Genomic DNA, 20,718 nt, shown 5'->3' with positions numbered 1-20,718 from the left:
TCTCTCTCTCTCTCTGTGGCGTTCTGTGTTCAGTGAACATGAATGACGGCCTCAGTGGTTGGATCAATGAAGACTCTAATCATAAGCTGTAAACTCCCCCATCCCTTTCTCTGCTTTTATCTCCATCGCTTTTTCTCTCTGACAGCCTGATATTGTCTCTTCCTTCGTTCCCATCACTGTCATCAATACAAATGCTGTCAGCCTGTGTGTAGCTATTTGTCTGTTTGTTGTGGGTGTTGATGTGAGTGTGTGTAAGTGTTTATCTTTGTGAGTTTTTTTTTAGGGGTGATGGGGTAGAGCTTGAGGCTGAGGATTGTGTGTGTGTGTGTGTGTGTGTGTGTGTGTGTGTGTGTGTGTGTGTGTGTGTGTGTGTGTGTGTGTGTGTGTGTGTGTGTGCCACATGAATAATACACATTGCTACTGAACAAAGCACTGTGGGCTCAGACATGCACTACAGACACACACACTCCTTGAATGCCCTTGACTACACTCGTCACTATGCACACACACACACACACACCTAGGATACAAGCACACATACACACAGTACACTACAGTTCAATACTCCATGTCAGCACCTGCTGCTAGGCTTTAATGACATCCCTCACTATATACTCAGCATCTGAATAAATGACCACCATTATCTCTGTCTTTCTCCTTCTCTCTCCCCCCCTTTCTCCCTCCTTCTCTCTCTCCCTCTTTCTCCCACCCCCTCTTTCTCCCTCTCCTTCACTCTCTCCCGCTTTCCTTTCCCTCCCTCCCTCCGTCTCTCCCGGCCACTGTGTCATAGTCAGGCCCAGGCAGAATGGTTGTAATATTGCTGGTAGCTCAGGTTGTATCCAGCCTGTTTTCAGCAAATATTGCAAAGTTAATGTGACACCATGAATATTTCAGACTGACTCCCACATTAGACCTCAGTAAGACTAAGGGAAGGGAGGTAGAGGTATGCCATGATGACCTAACCCTGAGACTAAATCAGGATGAGACTAGATGAGACTAGATAAAGATGAGATAAGGGTGAGACTAGATAAGGGTGAGACTAGATGAGACTAAATCAGGATGAGACTAGATGAGACTAGATAAGGGTGAGACTAGATAAGGGTGAAACTAGATAAGGATGAGACTAGATAAGGATGAGACTAGATAAGGGTGAGACTAGATAAGGGTGAGACTAGATGAGACTAAATCAGGATGAGACTAGATGAGACTATATAAGGATGAGACTAGATTAGACTCAATCAGGATGAGACTAGATGAGACTAGATAAGGATGAGACTAGATAAGGATGAGACTAGATAGGGATGAGACTAGATAAGGATGAAACTAGATGAGACTAGATAAGGATGAAACTAGATAAGGGTGAGACTAGATTAGACTAGATAAGGATGATACCAGATAAGGATGAGACTAGATAAGGATGAGACTAGATGAGACAAAATCAGGATGAGACTAGATAAGGATGAGACTAGATGAGACTAAATCAGGACGAGACTAGATAAGGATGAGACTAGATAAGACTAGATAACGATGAGACTAGATAAGGATGAGACGATATAAGGATGAGACTAGATAAGGATAAGACTAAATCAGGATGAGACTAGATAAGAATGAGACAAGATAAGGATGGGACTAGATAAGGATGATACTAGATAAGGGTGAGACTAAATCAGGATGAGACTAGATAAAGATGAGACTAGATGAGACTAGATGAGACTAGATGAGATGGGGATAAGACTAGACAAGGATGAGACTAAATAAGGATGAGACTAGATGAGACCAGATAAGGATGAGACTAGACAAGGATGAGACTAAATAAGGATGAGACTAGATGAGACCAGATAAGGATGAGACTAGACAAGGATGAGACTAAATAAGGATGAGACTAGATGAGACCAGATAAGGATGAGACTAGACAAGGATGAGACTAAATAAGGATGAGACTAGATGAGACCAGATAAGGATGAGACTAGACAAGGATGAGACTAGATAAGGATGATATTAGATAAGGATAAGATTAGATAAGGATGAGACTGGATAAGGATGAGACTGGATAATGATGAGACTAGATAATGATGAGACTAGATAATGATGAGACTAGATAAGGATGAGTCTATATAAGGATGAGACTAGATAAGGATGAGACTGGATAAGGATGAGACTAGATAATGATGAGACTAGATAATGATGAGACTGGATAATGATGAGACTAGATAAGGATGAGTCTATATAAGGATGAGACAGGTTTTGTCTACACACATGGTTTAGCTTTTTTGGGGTGATTCGAATAGTTGCAAGACTTCATGTGGACTCTCAGACCATGTGGACTCTCAGACCATGTGGACTCTCAGACCATGTGGACTCTCAGACCATGTGGACTCTCAGACCATGTGGACTCTCAGACCATGTGGACTCTCAGACCATGAGAAACATTATTTACAGATGGTTAGCCTATTCACTTGCATTTCAGAGTCAGTCCTCACCAGCAGTGATTCCCTTATCATTACTTAAGCAGGCTGCCTGCCACCCTTAGCTCATAGCCTTCCAGTAACATTTGGCCGGTTCAATTGAACAATTAGGTGTTGGCAGCAGTTATATCACTTAGGGAAACTAGAGAGGAAATGCTTCATCAGTACTTCCTCCTCAGACTCCCTACATCCTTTATCTTTGGGGTTCTCTGCTCTCAGCTGACTGAGACTCAGCTCACTTTCTGCTGACTGATCTGATCTGTACATCATCCGTATCGGCTGCCTGCTGCAAATCACACTGTCCTGCTATGACTGTTTCTGTTACTGCTACTGTTACTGTTACTACTTTCACTGTCACTGTTTCTGTTACTGCTACTGTTACTGTTACTACTTTCACTGTCACTGTTTCTGTTACTGTTACTGCTACTGTCACTACTTTCACTGTCACTGTTTCTGTTACTGTTACTGCTACTGTTACTACTTTCACTGTCACTGTTTCTGTTACTGCTACTGTTACTGTTACTACTTTCACTGTCACTGTTTCTGTTACTGCTACTGTTACTGTTACTACTTTCACTGTCACTGTTACTGCTACTGTCACTACTTTCACTGTTACTGTTACTGTTACTACTTTCACTGTCACTGTTTCTGTTACTGCTACTGTTACTGTTACTACTTTCACTGTCACTGTTTCTGTTACTGTTACTGTTACTACTTTCACTGTCACTGTTTCTGTTACTGTTACTGCTACTGTTACTACTTTCACTGTCACTGTTTCTGTTACTGCTACTGCTACTGTTACTGTCACTACTTTCACTGTTACTGTTACTGTTACTACTTTCACTGTCACTGTTTCTGTTACTGCTACTGTTACTGTTACTACTTTCACTGTCACTGTTTCTGTTACTGTTACTGCTACTGTTACTACTTTCACTGTCACTGTTTCTGTTACTGCTACTGTTACTGTCACTACTTTCACTGTTACTGTTACTGTTACTACTTTCACTGTCACTGTTACTGTTACTGTTACTACTTTCACTGTCACTGTTTCTGTTACTGTTACTGCTACTGTTACTGTCACTACTTTCACTGTTACTGTTACTGTTACTACTTTCACTGTCACTGTTACTGTTACTGTTACTACTTTCACTGTCACTGTTTCTGTTACTGCTACTGTTACTGCTACTGTCACTACTTTCACTGTTACTGCTACTGTCACTACTGTCACTGTTTCTGTTACTGCTACTGTTACTACTTTCACTGTCACTGTTTCTGTTACTGTTACTGTTACTGTCACTACTTTCACTGTCACTGTTTCTGTTACTGTTTCTGTTACTGTTACTACTTTCACTGTCACTGTTTATGTTACTGTTACTGCTACTGTTACTGTCACTACTTTCACTGTTACTGTTTCTGTTACTGTTACTGCTACTGTTACTGTCACTACTTTCACTGTTACTGTTACTGTTACTACTTTGACTGTCACTGTTTCTGTTACTGCTACTGTTACTGTTACTACTTTCACTGTCACTGTTTCTGTTACTGTTACTGCTACTGTTACTGTCACTACTTTCACTGTTACTGTTACTGTTACTACTTTGACTGTCACTGTTTCTGTTACTGCTACTGTTACTGTTACTACTTTCACTGTCACTGTTTCTGTTACTGTTACTACTTTCACTGTCACTGTTTCTGTTACTGCTACTGTCACTACTTTCACTGTCACAGTTTCTGTTACTGTTACTACTTTCACTGTCACTGTTTCTGTTACTGCTACTGTCACTACTTTCACTGTCACAGTTTCTGTTACTTTTACTACTTTCACTGTCACTGTTTCTGTTACTGTTACTGCTACTGTTACTGTCACTACTTTCAGTGTTACTGTTACTGTTACTACTTTCACTGTCACTGTTTCTGTTACTGTTACTACTTTCACTGTCACTGTTTCTGTTACTGTTACTGCTACTGTCACTACTTTCACTGTTACTGCTACTGTTACTGTCACTACTGTCACTGTTTCTGTTACTGTTACTACTTTCACTGTCACTGTTTCTGTTACTGCTAGTGTCACTACTTTCACTGTCACAGTTTCTGTTACTGTTACTGCTACTGTTACTGTTACTACTTTCACTGTCACAGTTTCTGTTACTGCTACTGTCACTACTTTCACTGTCACTACTTTCACTGTTACAGTTTCTGTTACTGCTACTGTCACTACTTTCACTGTTACTACTTTCACTGTCACAGTTTCTGTTACTGTTACTGCTCCTGTTACTGCTACTGTCACTACTTTCACTGTTACTACTTTCACTGTCACAGTTTCTGTTACTGTTACTGCTCCTGTTACTGCTACTGTCACTACTTTCACTGTTACTGCTACTGTTACTGCTATGGTCACTGTTATTGTTACTGTCACTGTTACTACTACTGTCACTGGTATTGCTACTGTCACTGTTGCTGCTACTGTTATTGCTACTGTTACTGCTACAGTAGCGTTAGGTTTAGAATTAGGTTTAGGGTTAGGAGCTAGGACTAGTTGTAGGGTTAGGTTTTGGGGTCAGGGTTAGGGAAAATAGGATTTTGAATGGGACTGAATTGCGTGTGCCCACAAGGTCAGTTACACACACACACACACACACACACACACACACACACACACACACACACACACACACACACACACACACACACACACACACACACACACACACACACACACACACACAAACACTGGTGTAAAAGTGAATTCCTCATACTACAGTAACATGCATGATAAAAAACTGTATCGTCTCCTGTCATTTAGTCTACAGACAGACAGGCCCAAGTCACATGGAACAACAGAGTGAAGAATCCATACAGTCATTTAGATGTGTTCTTGTATTTTTTTATTTCACCTTTATTTAACCAGGTAGGCTAGTTGAGAACACCTTTATTTAACCAGGTAGGCTAGTTGAGAACACCTTTATTTAACCAGGTAGGCTAGTTGAGAACACCTTTATTTAACCAGGTAGGCTAGTTGAGAACAAGTTCTCATTTACAACTGCGACCTGGCCAAGATAAAGCAAAGCAGTGCTACACAAACAACACAGAGTTACACATGGAATAAACAAACGTACAGTCAATAACACAATAGAGAAAATATATATACAGTGTGTGCAAATGAGGTAGGATAAGGTAGGTAAGGCAATAAATAGGCCATAGTGGTGAAATAACTACAATATAGCAATTAAACACTGGAGTGATAGATGTGTAGAAGATGAGTGTGCAAGTAGAGATACTGGGGTGCAAAGGATTAAGTGTCTGCCATCACCTGCTGGATGTTATATACGCTGAATATACTGTATCACCACAGCAGGTAGTGCCCGTTTACATGAGGGGTAACAGATGTGGTGTGTGTAGGGTGGAGGGGGTGTTGTCTGTACACATGTGCGTCAAATCAAAAATCAAATCACATTTTATTTGTCATTTGTCCCATGTTATTTGTCCCATTCACGTGTTTAGCAGATGTTATTGTGGGTGTAGTGAAATGCTTGTGTTTCTAGCTCTAACAGTGAAGCAATATATAACAGTAATATTCAACAATTTCACAACAATACACACAAATCTAAAGAAAAGGAATTAAGAATGTATAAATATTTGGACGAGCAATGTCAGAACAGCATAGACTAAGATGCAGTAGAATACAGTATATACATATAAGATGAGTAATGCAAAATATGTCAACATTATTAAAGTGACTAGTGTTCCATTATTAAAGTGGCCAGTGATTCCAAGTCTATGTATATAGGGCAGCAGCCTCAAATGTGCTAGTGATGGCTATTTAACAGCATTTAACAGTCTGATGGCCTTGAGATAGAAGCTGTTTTTCAGTCTCTAGGTCCCAGCTTTGATGCACCTGTACTGACCTCGCCTTCTGGATGGTAGCGGGGTGAACAGGCAGTGGCTCGGGTGGTTCTTGTCTTTGATGATCTTTTTGGCCTTCCAAATGTGTGTATAAAACACCCCCTCCACTGTGTGTTAACTACTCATTTATACAGTTAATGCGTTAACTACCCTGTTTGTATACAGTTAATGTGTGTGTGTGTGTGTGTGTGTGTGTGTGTGTGTGTGTGTGTGTGTGTGTGTGTGTGTGTGTCTTGTTGTTGTGCTGGTGATGATAGATGGTTAGTTAACCCAGGGCTGAGGGGGAGTCCCCTGTCCTGTCACTCTCTATTGATTGTTTGGAAATCTAAAGGCAGCTGTAACTCGGCCAATCAGTGATGTGTTTATATATGTGTGTGTGTGGTAAGTGGTTGCCGTTGGCTGGTGTTTTGTGTTGTTTCGGCTCATTAACCTCTCTGGAATTTAATGTTGATGTCTGCGTGTGTGTGTGTGTGTGTGTGTGTGTGTGTGTGTGTGTGTGTGTGTGTTTCGATGGGGGCTCCTACAGACTTCTCCTACTCATGATGTTCTAATGGTGGAGGGGAGTGGGTGGTGGTGGCTTCTGTTGCAGCCACCTAGTTGGCATGCAGATGTAGAGGTCCACTGTGGCCCCCTACTTTCTATAGTCGTAGTTTTCCTTAGTCTCAGACAGATTGCTCAGCAGTGTGAACGCATTTCTGTGTGTGTGTGTGTGTGTGTGTGTGTATATTGAGTCCCACAGTATGAGTCATAATACCCGGTAAACCTAGCAGTGGAAATGGTTCCAGTAATTTTCCAACCATTCATGTGATCCATTATGGATTTTAGAAACCCTTCAGATAAAGGCTGTATTTTGTGTAGTCTTCCCCTGGCATGACGTTTTGATAACCATATAAATCTCTCTCTGACAAAATTACTTTTATCAATATATTCGCCTGTATTTACACCCCCCCCCCCCATAAAAATACATGCTAATTAGCTGCTAATGATGTTATCATACAGAACTACAGATGCCCGTCTAAAGCTTCATGTCATCAGGGCCATGATGACCTCGACGAGACTGAAGATTGAGGCAAAGGTAAGAATCTCTAGATTAACTATCTAATGTTAGTAATTAATACATTGGCTAAAGTTGTTAAAATGTACAATTCTGTTATCTGTCTTGGGAAAGTTTTAAATTGTAAATGCCTGTTATCTAGCTTGTTAGCAACATTAGTCTGGATAGATTAGCAGTCTATTTGTCTAGCCATTTAAATGCATGAGTTTAGATTTATTTGGCTTTTATAAACCAACAGTCTAGCTAACTTAGATGGTGAGAAGCTAGGGCTAGGCGTTCTTGATAATGTTTGTTTGTGCCTGTGGGTGAGGGGTGGGTTTCCTACTTCAAGTACAACTTGACTTGTAGCTACCCTAGCTAGATGTGATATTTTAGTCTGGATTTTTGAAAGGTTTTGGAGATGGACTGATTAGCATCCTCTCGAGTCTTTACAGCGGGAAAACATTGATATGTTTACTGTTGCCCTCTGGACAGCAGATCATGAGTATAGCTAGTAGGCGGGGTGGGGGGTATTGATATATAATGCATGCTCCACTCAAGTTGAACTTGTTGACTGATGCCACGGAGGCGGCTGCTAAGAAGGGAGCAGCTGTGAACCAGAAGACTGCAGCCAAGGCAGCACTGGTCCACACCTGCCCTGTCTGTCAGGTGAGTAGTATTGGTTGGTACTGTATGTGCCTTTAGGTTCCTCTCAATGTGTAGGCTATTGTACTGGCCTGTGTGGAACAGTTTGTAGTAGTTTGTTGCATCGTATTGCTTAGTGACAACTTTGAATTCAAGCTAAGCTACAGGTTGTTAACTTCCTCCATTTTGTAGTTGACCTTTATTCACTGAACAAAAATATAAAACGCAACATGCAACAATTTCAAAGATTTAACTAAATTACAGTTAATGTGAGGAAATCAGTCCATTGAAATAAATAAATTAAGCCCAAATCGATGGATTTCACATGAGTGGGAATACAGATATGCATACAGTATGTTAGTCACAGGCACCTTTAAAAAAAGGTAGGGTTAGTTTATGCGAAGTTGCTGGATATTGGCGGGAACTGGAGCAAGCTGTCGTACAAGTCGATCCAGAGCATCACAAACATGCTCAATGGGTGACATGTCTGGTGAGTATGCAGGCCATGGAAGAACTGGGACATTTTCAGCTTCCAGGAATTGTGTACTATCATGCTGAAACATGAGGTGATGGCGGCTAGTGAATGGCACAACAATGATCTTGTCACAGTATCTCTGTTCATTCAAATTGCCATCGATAAAATGCAATTGTGTTCGTGGTCCATAGCTTATGTCTGCCCATACCATAACCCCACCGCCACCATGGGGCACTCTGTTCACAACGTTGACATCAGCATACCACTCGCCCACACGACGCCATACTCGCTATCTGCACAGTTGAAACTGTAATTAATCTGTGAAGAGCACACTTCTCCAGCGTGCCAGTGGCCATCAAAGGTGAGCATTTGCCTACTGAAGTCAGTTACGACTCCAAACTGCAGTCAAGTCAAGACCCTGGTGAGGACTGCAAGAGCGCAGATGAGCTTCCCTGAGACGATTTCTGACAGTTTGTGCAGAAAGTCTTTGGTTGTGCAAACCCACAGTTTCATCAGCTGTCCGGGTGGCTGGTCTCAGATGATTCCACAGGGGAAGAAGCTGGATGTGGAGGTCCTGAGCTGGCGTGGTCACATGATATTTGAGAAGGGTTGGATGTACTGCTAAATTCTCTAAAACGACTTTGGAGGCGGCTTATGTTAGAGAAATTAACACTTAATTATCTGGCAACAGCTCTGGTGGACATTCCTGCAGTCAGCCAATCGGGTCGAGGGTTTCAAGTTCCTTCGTGTCTTCATCACCAACGAACTATCATGGTCCAAACATACCAAGTCAATCGTGAAGAGGGCACGACAAAACCTTTACCCCCTCTGGAGACTGAAAAGATTTGGCATAGGCCCCCAGATCCTCAAAAGGTTCTCACCTCTGCACCATCGAGAGCATCCTGACCGGTTGCATCCCCGCCAGGTATGGCAACTGCTCGGCATCTGACCATAAGGTGCTACAGAGGGTAGTGCAAACGGCCCAGTACATCACTGGGGCCAAGATTCCAGCCATCCAGGACCTATATAATAGGCGGTGTCAGAGGAAAGCCCATAAAATTGTCAGAGACTCCAGTCACCCAAGTTATAGACTGTTTTCTCTGCTACCGCATGGCAAACGGTCCCGGAGCGCTTGTCTAGGACCAAGTCTAGGACCAAAAGGCTCCTCAACAGCTTCTACCCCCAAGCCATTAGACTGCTGAACAACTCATAAAAATTGCCACCGGACAATTTACATTGAAACCCCCCTTGTACACTGCTGCTACTTGCTGTTTGTTACCTATGCATAGTCACTTCGCCCCCACCTACATGTACACCTACATGTACCTCAACTAGCCAGTACCCCTGCACTCTGACTCGGTACCGGTGCCCCTGCACTCTGACTCGGTACCGGTACCCCTGCACTCTGACTCGGTACCGGTGTCCCCGTATATAGCCTCTTCATTGTTATTCTTCTTGTGTTACTTTGTATCTTTACTTTTTATTTTAGCCTACTTGGTAAATCATTGCTTCTTCTTGAACTGCACTGTTGGTTAAGGGCTTGTAAGTAAGCATTTCACGGTAAAGTCTACACTTGTTGTATTCGGCGCATGTGGCAAATTAAGTTTGATTTGATTTGCACACTCCCTCAAAACTTCTGACATCTGTGGCATTGTCTTGTGTGACAAAACTGTACATTTTAGAGTGGCCTTTTGTCATCCCCAGCACAAGACGCGCCTGTGTAATGATCACGTTGTTTGGTCAGCTTCTTGATATGCCACACCTGTCAGGTGACTGGATTATCTTGCAAAGGATAAATTCTCACTAACAGGGATGTAAACAAACTTTTTAGAGAAATACGCTTTAATTAGTATGGAACATTTCTGGGATATTTTATTTCAGCTCATGAAACATGGAAACAACACTTTACATGTTGCATTTATACTTTTGTTCAGCATATCACAAAAGTGAGTACACCCCTCACATATTTTTTTCTTTTCATGTGACAACACTGAAGAAATGACACTTTGCTACAATGTAAAGTAGTGAGTGTACAGCTTGTATAACAGTGTAAATTTGCTGTCCCCTCAAAATAACTCACACAGCCATTAATGTCTAAACTGCTGGCAACAAAAGTGAGTACAACCCTAAGTGAAAATGTCCAAATTGGGCCAAAAGTGTCACTATTTTGTGTGGCCACCATCATTTTCCAGCACTGCCTTACCCTCTTGGGCATAGAGTTCACCAGAGCTTCACAGGTTGCCACTGGAGTCCTCTTCCACTCCTCCATGATGACATCACGGAGCTGGTGGATGTTAGAGACCTTGCACTCCTCCACCTTCCGTTTGAGGATGCCCCACAGATGCTCAATAGGGTCTAGGTCTGGAGACATGCTTGGCCAGTCCATCACCTTTACCCTCAGCTTCTTTAGCAAGGCAGTGGTCGTCTTGGAGGTGTGTTTGGGGTTGTTATGTTGGAATACTGCCCTGCGGCCCAGTCTCTGAAGGGAGGGGATCATGCTCTGCTTCAGTATGTCACAGTGCATGTTGGCATTCATGGTTCCCTCAATGAACTGTAGCTCCCCAGTGCCGGCAGCACTCATGCAGCCCCAGACCATGACACTCCCACCACCATGCTTGACTGTAGGCAAGACACACTTGTCTTTGTACTCCTCACCTGGTTGCCGCCACACACGCTTGACACCATCTGAACCAAATAAGTTTATCTTGGTCTCATCAGACCACAGGACATGGTTCCAGTAATCCATGTCCTTAGATCCTCAGTGAGTTCTTTGCCATGAGGTGCCATGTTGAACTTCCAGTGACCAGTCAGTATGAGGGAGTGTGAGAGCGATGACACCAAATTTAACACACCTGCTCCCCATTCACACCTGAGACCTTGTAACACTAACGAGTCACATGACACCGGGGAGGGAAAATGGCTAATTGGGCCCAATTTGGACATTTTCACTTAGGGGTGTACTCACTTTTGTTGCCAGCGGTTTAGACATTAATGGCTGTGTGTTGAGTTATTTTGAGGGGACAGCAAATTTACACTGTTATACAAGCTGTACACTCACTACTTTACATTGTAGCAAAGTGTCATTTCTTCAGTGGTGTCACATGAAAAGATATACTCAAATATTTACAAAAATGTGAGGGGTGTACTCACTTTTGTGATATACTGTATATGCAGACCTGTGTCACGTTCGTTAGAATAAATGTCGGACCAAGGCGCAGCGGATGTTGAGTTCCACATTATTTATTAGAAAGTGAAACTAAGTAAAGACAAAAACAAATTAACAATAAACTAACAACGAACCGTGACTACAGAGATGCTACGTGCACTAACTCAGAACAATATCCCATAAACACAGGTGGGAAAAACAGCTACTTAAATATGATCCCCAATTAGAGACAACGATTACCAGCTGCCTCTAATTGGGAATCATACACAATCACCAACATAGAAAAACAAACCTAGAACCCCACATAGAAATAATAAACTAGACTAACCCCCCAGTCACACCTTGACCTACTCTACCATAGAAAATAAGGACTCTCTATGGTCAGGAAGTGACAGCACTAAGCAGCACTTTGAAAGCAAGCATTACAAGTCTCAAATGGTCCCAGTACAGGTTGATGTGCAGGCCTAAGTGGCCACACACACTCAAATGGACCTACAGCTGGGGTAAGATTCTTCCATCATTCACACACAGTAGACATAGTATAAACCACCATGTTGTCAACAAAATGCTGTCCTCAATGCTATTGTCTATGGCTCAATTTGTGGAAATGCTGTGATGACTCATTGTCTTTAATGTCACACAATGACCACGATTTGAATGCTGCAACTAAGACGGAAGGACGTCGAGGGACACACTCTGAGGCCCCGAGTATGACTGGACATGGGGTAACAACATTCTAAAGGGGTGTTGAAGCACACCAGCACCACATTTTATGTTTATTCCATGGCCAACCATCCCTCTAGCTACCCCTTATTCCACACTATGCCTTTCATGCCCCATGGTCCCTCAAATTCAGACCCTTTTAACTCTCCATCTTATCGCTGTAAAACCACCCTACGTTCACCCAATTTCCTTATGCTGCTTCCTTCACTTGTTCTTCTCCTGATTTGATCATATCTAGACTCAGAAACACATTTAAAAATGTTTTGGTGTACTGTTTTTACTACCTTTCTTTCACCTATGTAAATTCTGTCCTCCTGCTCATCCTGGGGTTCAGACTGAATGCAATGGTAAAGGTGCTGCCCACAATAGCTGTGTTTAGGCATGGCTACATGGACCTGTTACATTGACTAGAAGGGTGTTGATATGGCTGTGTTTAGGTATGGCTTCATGGACCTGTTACACTAGAAGGGTGTTGATATAGCTGTGTTTAGGCATGGCTTCATGGACCTGTTACATTAGAAGGGTGTTGATATAGCTGTGTTTAGGCATGGCTACATGGACCTGTTACACTAGAAGGGTGTTGATATAGATGTGTTTAGGCATGGCTACATGGACCTGTTACACTAGAAGGGTGTTGATGTATCTGTGTTTAGGCATGGCTACATGGACCTGTTACATTGACTAGAAGGGTGTTGATATAGCTGTGTTTAGACATGGCTACATGGACCTGTTACACTAGAAGGGTGTTGATATAGCTGTGTTTAGGCATGGCTACATGGACCTGTTACACTAGAAGGGTGTTGATATAGCTGTGTTTAGGCATGGCTACATGGACCTGTTACACTAGAAGGGTGTTGATATAGCTGTGTTTAGGCATGGCTACATGGACCTGTTACACTAGAAGGGTGTTGATATAGATGTGTTTAGGCATGGCTACATGGACCTGTTACACTAGAAGGGTGTTGATATAGCTGTGTTTAGACATGGCTACATGGACCTGTTACATTGACTAGAAGGGTGTTGATATAGCTGTGTTTAGACATGGCTACATGGACCTGTTACATTGACTAGAAGGGTGTTGATATAGCTGTGTTTAGGCATGGCTACATGGACCTGTTACACTAGAAGGGTGTTGATATAGATGTGTTTAGGCATGGCTACATGGACCTGTTACATTGACAAGAAGGGTATTGATATAGCTGTGTTTAGGCATGGCTACATGGACCTGTTACACTAGAAGGGTGTTGATATAGCTGTGTTTAGGCATGGCTACATGGACCTGTTACACTAGAAGGGTGTTGATATAGCTGTGTTTAGGCATGGCTACATGGACCTGTTACACTAGAAGGGTGTTGATATAGCTGTGTTTAGGCATGGCTACATGGACCTGTTACATTAGAAGGGTGTTGATATAGCTGTGTTTAGGCATGGCTACATGGACCTGTTACACTAGAAGGGTGTTGATATAGATGTGTTTAGGCATGGCTACATGGACCTGTTACACTAGAAGGGTGTTGATATAGCTGTGTTTAGGCATGGCTACATGGACCTGTTACACCAGAAGGGTGTTGATATAGCTGTGTTTAGGCATGGCTACATGGACCTGTTACACTAGAAGGGTGTTGATATAGCTGTGTTTAGGCATGGCTACATGGACCTGTTACACTAGAAGGGTGTTGATATAGATGTGTTTAGGCATGGCTACATGGACCTGTTACACTAGAAGGGTGTTGATATAGCTGTGTTTAGGCATGGCTACATGGACCTGTTACACTAGAAGGGTGTTGATATAGCTGTGTTTAGGCATGGCTTCCTTGTTTTGAGTCTTTTAGGTGTGTTTCTCATTCTGCTGGAGTTGACCTAGTATTTTATATAAAAGCTACCTTACACCTTCAGTTGTTTCTACATTTGTAACTCACCAACCAAAAATGACAATATGCTGTTTTACATGGTGTTATTTGTGCTGGTCTAATTCCTAAAATGGAAAATCAGAAGAATCTGTGTATTCTCTGTTAGGAATAATAGTTCATATGGTGATCTTCGATGTCCCAGGTTTGTGGCATTGATGAAGAAAACATTTCATCTTTACTTACATTCAGATGTTTATATGTTATGTATAAAAGGCACATGCATGCATTGTTTACTATTTATATTTCATTAAAACAATTGAATTGTTGGAGTTAAGGTGTGTGGTGGTTATTTCTTTATTATCAAATGAGGAGAGACAATACTCATCACACAAGTCAGATTTATACATAAACTAATCTTAATTCACTTATTAATAAGGAAAGCAGGTCACACCACACACACAAGTTAATGATGTGAGTACCCTGCAATAGTGATGACCACCCTTATATGATTTGTTGAGAGCCCCGACACAAACGAAACAAATATATTTTATAGCAAAGATACACCACCTTAGTCTACATGACAAACAACAGATGGTGTGGAATGGGTCACAAGGTTAGGATTTGCATAAAATAAATTGACAGTAGACAGTATCTGCTGTAAAGACTGTTCTCATTGTGTGGAAACCAGGGTCTGGCCCCCAAAAACAAAGTTCCTCTCATCATTATCCGTACAGGAGCCATCTCTATCCTGGTACCTCCCAGCACACAAACACCAACTCATGCTATGGAATGCGGTCTTTAGGTTTTATCACCAAAGGCATGGTAAATCCACGGTCAGCATTGAGCCCCCAGAGGCCCAATTCAGAAGACCATGCCCAGATGACAGTGTTATAAGACCCCTATTATATTCCACAAAACAACCATTTGATGCAATAACAGTATTATAACATCATCTTGTAATTCCGCTCTCACAGGTGTTTGACGTGATTGATGGGTGACTGGTGCATTCTGGTAAAAAAAATATGCTTATTCATTCATGATTATGGATACATTCTGCAATGAGTTCATTTGGCTTTGAATCTGCAACAGAACATGTCAACAAGTTAGTTCTCAATTGCTTTAATACAGCAGTGCATTCTAACACCATGCCAACTTATTCATATAGCTGGCTGACAGCAAACGTGTCAGCTAGAGATGAAGTGCAAGAGCTTTCAGGGATTTGTAGTCTACGTGCAAGAGCTTGCAGGGATTTGTAGTCATGATGTCTACTTGATGCTAATTAGCATTTTGGAATCCGAGAGTAAATAGAGCTGAATATATAGATAAATGTCTGAGAGAGATTTACACGAGAGCGAACCATTTCCATGTTTGACTGCTAGGTTTTATGATGCGTCCACTGTGGGGCTCAATTGTGTAGGTAGGGGGGGTGTATGTGTGTATGGGTGTATGTGTGTTTGTGTGTATGGGTCTGCCATTATCAACGGTGTCCCTGGTGCAATTAGGGTTAAGTGCCTTGCTCAAGGGCACATCAACAGATTTTTTTACCTTGTCGGTTCAGTTATAAGTAGCAACCTTTCAGTTACTGGCCCAACGCTCTAACCGCTAGGCTACCCCTGCTGCCACGTGTGCATGTAGTGTGTGTGTGTGTGTGTGTGTGTGTGTGTGTGTGTGTGTGTGTGTGTGTGTGTGTGTGTAAATCATACATCTAACCTTGGATCCCACACTAGGGTGATAATGTTACTTGATCTGTGTACTATAAGCCAGGCCAGCTATACAGTGACACATACTCTTCCATTATCAGTCATGTAACGTCATTATAATGGCTAAGAAATATAGACTAAAAGGATATGTCGATGGGAAAAACATTTGGCTTTTCTCAATAGAAAGGAAGACATATCCACACAGTAATGGGGACTCAATAATCATGAATTGCTTGGGTATAGGATTCGACGCGTCTTTTATTGTAGGAGGGGAACTCACCTTCTCCATTGTATTGCATTCTACAATATATGAACGCGTAGCATAAAGATAAATATTGTCTTCCTGGTTGCCTTCAGTAATGTTGTCATAAAAGATCACCCCAGTTGAGCGCATAACGTAATGCAGTTATGATGTATCATTTCTCCCTAACATCATCATTCCGTTGTAGCCTAGTACGTACTCACACACAGACGTTAGGAGAACGATGGTGACACAGCAATGAAACAGGCATTATCTCTATCTTGTCTTCTCCTCTCCCTTTATCCAACTATCCCTCCCTCAAAGCATCCTTCCATTAAATCTATAGAAGACTAATGTATGGTGCTTTCAGCACCTCGTGGTCGTACCGAGAAGAGCCACACAAAAGCGCATCATTCCCGGCTCCGGCGAGCCATTAGCAAAGCCTCGACAGACAACTTACTCACCTCTCACAATGGCGAGTAGGCACAGCAGCCGCGTCCAAGCGCCCATCGCTGCTCAGATGCGTGCGTATGTGTGCGCTCCGAACCAAAAGGTGCTCACTCGAACCTCGAACGCCTCCGGAACAGACGCAGTGTACTCTTCTTGATATTCCTTTATTAATTCTTCACTCGGTACCTGTCATGGTTCCGTCAGGTCTTCTCAGTACAGACATAGTTTTATTCGTGTGTAAAATCTCCAGGTATACTTGGGAGTCGAGTCGAGCTGGATTGGCTGTCCGTGTTGTGTTTAACAGCCTGGTCTCATAGACTAGACGTAACATAGTAAATGTAAATCGGGGATACTCAAATTAGTTTGGTATGGTTTGGTATGGTTACATAAGACAGAAGGTTACTGAAGGCAAAAACTAAAGTAGGGTGGTTGGTCCGGGTGGATGGGTGGTTTAATTTGAAGGTTGATGGGTGGGAATATAACGCAAAAGTATAGCAACCCAAAAGTTGCATTTCGAATCTCATCACGGACAACTTTAGCATTTTAACGAATTACCAATTTTGCAACTTCTTATGACTTTTGATCTATTTTGCAACTATTTAGCATGTTAGCTAACCCTTTCCCTGACCCTAACCTTAACCTAACTCCTAACCTTAACCCTAACCCCTAGCCTAGGTAATGTTAGCCACCTAGCTAATGTTACTGTTAGGATTTTGTAACATATTGTACAAATTGCAATTTGTAAGATATCATACGAATTGTAATTTGTAAGATATCATACGAATTGTAATTTGTAAGATATCATACGAATTGTAATTTGTAAGATATCATACGAATTGTAATTTGTAAGATATCATACGAATTGTAATTTGTAAGATATCATACGAATTGTAATTTGTAAGATATCATACGAATTGTAATTTGTAAGATATCATACGAATTGTAATTTGTAAGATATCATACGAATTGTAATTTGTAAGATATCATACGAATTGTAATTTGTAAGATATCATACGAATTGTAATTTGTAAGATATCATATGAAATGGATGATGGACATCCACTAATTAATACATACAGAGTCTTGCAAAAGTATTCATTCCCCTTGGTGTTTTTTCCTATTTTGTTGCATTACAACCTGTCATTTAAATGGATTTTTATTTTTATTTCATGTAATGGACATACACGAAATAGTCCAAATTGGTGAAGTGAAGTGTAAAAAATTGAAAAGTGGTGAGTGTATATGTATTCACCCCCTTTGCTATGAAGCCCCTAAATAAGATCTGGTGCAATCAATTACCTTCAGAAGTCACATAATTATATAAATAATGTCCACCTGTGTGCATTCTAAGTGTCACATGATCTGTCACATGATTTCAGTATATATACACCTGTTCTGAAAGGCCCCAGATTCTGCAACATCACTAAGCAAGGGGCACCACCAAGCAAGCGGCACCACGAAGCTCAAGGAGCTCTCCAAACAGGTCAGGGACTAAGTTGTGGAGAAGTACAGATCAGGGTTGGGTTCTAAAAAAATATCTGAAACTTTAAACATTCCACGGAGCACCATTAAATCCATTATTAAAAAATGTAAAGAATATGGCACCACAACCAACCTGCCAAGAGAGTGCCGTCCACCAAAACTCCAGGAAAGGTGGGCATTAATCAGAGAGGCAACAAAGAGACCAAAAATAACCCTGAAGGAGCTGCAAAGCTCCACAGCGGAGATGGGAGTATCTGTCCATATGTCCACTTTAAGCCGTACACTCCACAGAGCTGGGCATTAAGGAAGAGTGGCCAGATTTTTTTTTGCTTTTTGGCCATCAAGGAAAACACTCTCATCACCCCGAGAACACCAGCTCCACAGTGAAGCACGGTGGTGGCAGCATCAAGCTGTGGGGATGTTTTTCATCGGCAGGGACTGGGAAACTGGTCAGAATTGAAGGAATGATGGATGGCGCTAAATACAGGGACATTTTTGAGGGAAACCTGTTTCAGTCTTCCAGAGATTTGAGACTGGGACGGAGGTTCACCTTCCAGCAGGTCAATGACCCTAAGCATACTGCTAAAGCAACACTCGACTGGTTTAAGGGGAAACATTTAAATGTCTTGGAATGGCCGAGTCAAAGCCCAGACCTCAATCCAAATGAGAATCTGTGGTATGACATATAGACTGCTGTACACCAGCGGAACCCATCCAACTTGAAGGAGCTGGAGCAGTTTTGCCTTGAAGAATGGGCAAAAATCCCAGTGGCTAGATGTGACAAGCTTATAGAGACTTTCCCCCAATAGACTTGCAGCTGTAATTGCTGCAAAAGGTGGCTCTACAAAGTATTGACCTTGGGGGGTGAATAGTTATGTACACTCATGTTTTCATTTTTTTTGTCGTATTTCTTGTTTTGCATCTTCAGAGTGGTAGGCGTGTTGTGTACATCAAATGATACAACCCTCCCCCTAAATACATTTTAATTTCTGGTTGTAAGGCAACAAAATAGGAAAAATGCCAAGGGGGGTGAATACTTTCACAAGCCACTGTACCATATGAAACGTAACATATCATACCAGTAAATCTTTTGGATTACATTTAATATGTTACATCTACCCCTGAGTCCAGGTTGGTGCTGAGCAATGGATGAGCTAGAAAATAAAGGGAGGGGAAGTTGGGGAGGATGTGGGGTACAGCAGTTTCCCATCACTCGGCAGCATGTGCTGTCATTTCATTTATCACAATATCCTCGGTTGATATTGAGGGGGAAATTAAAATGACTGTTGATCTAAAATAGCAAAACGATGTTTAAATGAATCAACTATGATGCCAAAAATTAGGCCATGTGTCTGACTCTGCCAATGTCTCCCTACATTTAGCAAATAGGCATAGGGACAAAGCTACCAGGTTTGAATAGCAGGATTTATCAAAACGTTTGAAAATCAGGCCTCAGTAAAAGGGCCATATTGCCATCCACGCAACATGACCAACTGACGTTTTGACTGAGTCTGTCTGTGGTCCAGTAGTCTGTCTGTGGACTAGTAGTCTGTCTGTGGTCCAGTAGTCTGTCTGTGGTCTAGTAGTCTGGCTGTGGTCCAGTAGTCTGTCTGTGGACTAGTAGTCTGGCTGTGGTCCAGTAGTCTGTCTGTGGACTTGTAGTCTGGCTGTGGTCCAGTAGCCTCTCTGTGGTCTAGTAGTCTGGCTGTGGTCCAGTAGTCTGTCTGTGGACTAGTAGTCTGTCTGTGGTCCAGTAGCCTCTCTGTGGTCTAGTAGTCTGTCTGACAGTCACACACACACACACACACACACACACACACACACACACACACACACACACACACACACACACACACACACACACACACACACACACACACACATGTACACACAGTCACACATGCACAAACACTTTCACTGTTATGTCCTCTCTTCTCCACACTCCCTCCCTCTCAGTTTGTTCACTTCCCTCCTGCTGTTTTTCTCCTCCTGTTTCTCTCTATTTTTCCCTCTCTTTCTCAATTAAATTCAATTGACTATTTCTCTCTCTCTCTCTCTCTCTCTCTCTCTCTCTCTCCCACTACTCTTTATTTATCTGTACTCTCTCACTCTCCTATTCTCCCCCTGGATCCCTCACTCAGTTCTCTCCATCCTTCAACCAGTGTTTTTCTAGAGTTGAGAGTCACAAGTTGTGTAGTCATTAGGTCATGAATAATTATAGCCACAGGAAAGCTATGAGGGTCCTCTCCTCTTCTCCTCTCATCCCTCTGTCATCCCTTTTTCTCCTCCTCTCCTCCTCTCCTCCGCTCCCCTTTCTCCTCTCCTCTCCTCTCCTCTCCTCTCCTCTCCTCTCCTCTCCTCTCCTCTCCTCTCCTCTCCTCTCCTCTCCTCATCCCTTTCTCCCCTCTTCTCCCCTTTCTTTCCTCTCCTTTCATTTCTCCTCTCCCTCCTCCTCCTCCTCTTCTCTCTTCTCCTCCTTTGTCAGTCCATTTCTCCTCTCTGAGGGTAAAAGCCCATTTTGGTCCTCTCCCCCTTAGGGTTCCCCGATAGAAGTAACCTCCACTCCACCTTCCCAATGACAACCA

The 20,718-nt window shown here is 42.2% G+C and overlaps 1 protein-coding gene across 1 annotated transcript in view; it reads right to left on the bottom strand.

Moving 5' to 3' along the window:
- The window catches only part of LOC139388064 (neuronal acetylcholine receptor subunit beta-2-like), a 50,551-nt gene extending 33,816 nt beyond the window's left edge, over nucleotides 1–16,735 (bottom strand). The window contains exon 1 of the mRNA XM_071134584.1: nucleotides 16,666–16,735. Coding sequence (XP_070990685.1) covers nucleotides 16,666–16,711 — 46 coding nt within the window. The 5' untranslated portion in view covers nucleotides 16,712–16,735. The remainder of the gene's footprint in view (nucleotides 1–16,665) is intronic.
- Nucleotides 16,736–20,718: the final 3,983 nt, after the last annotated feature.

Source organism: Oncorhynchus clarkii, chromosome 3 (genome assembly GCF_045791955.1).
Source record: "Oncorhynchus clarkii lewisi isolate Uvic-CL-2024 chromosome 3, UVic_Ocla_1.0, whole genome shotgun sequence".
In the NCBI taxonomy this organism is placed as follows: Eukaryota; Metazoa; Chordata; class Actinopteri; order Salmoniformes; family Salmonidae; genus Oncorhynchus; species Oncorhynchus clarkii.
The sequence above is the reverse complement of the archived record's forward strand: the minus strand, read 5'-3'. Positions and strand labels throughout refer to the sequence as shown.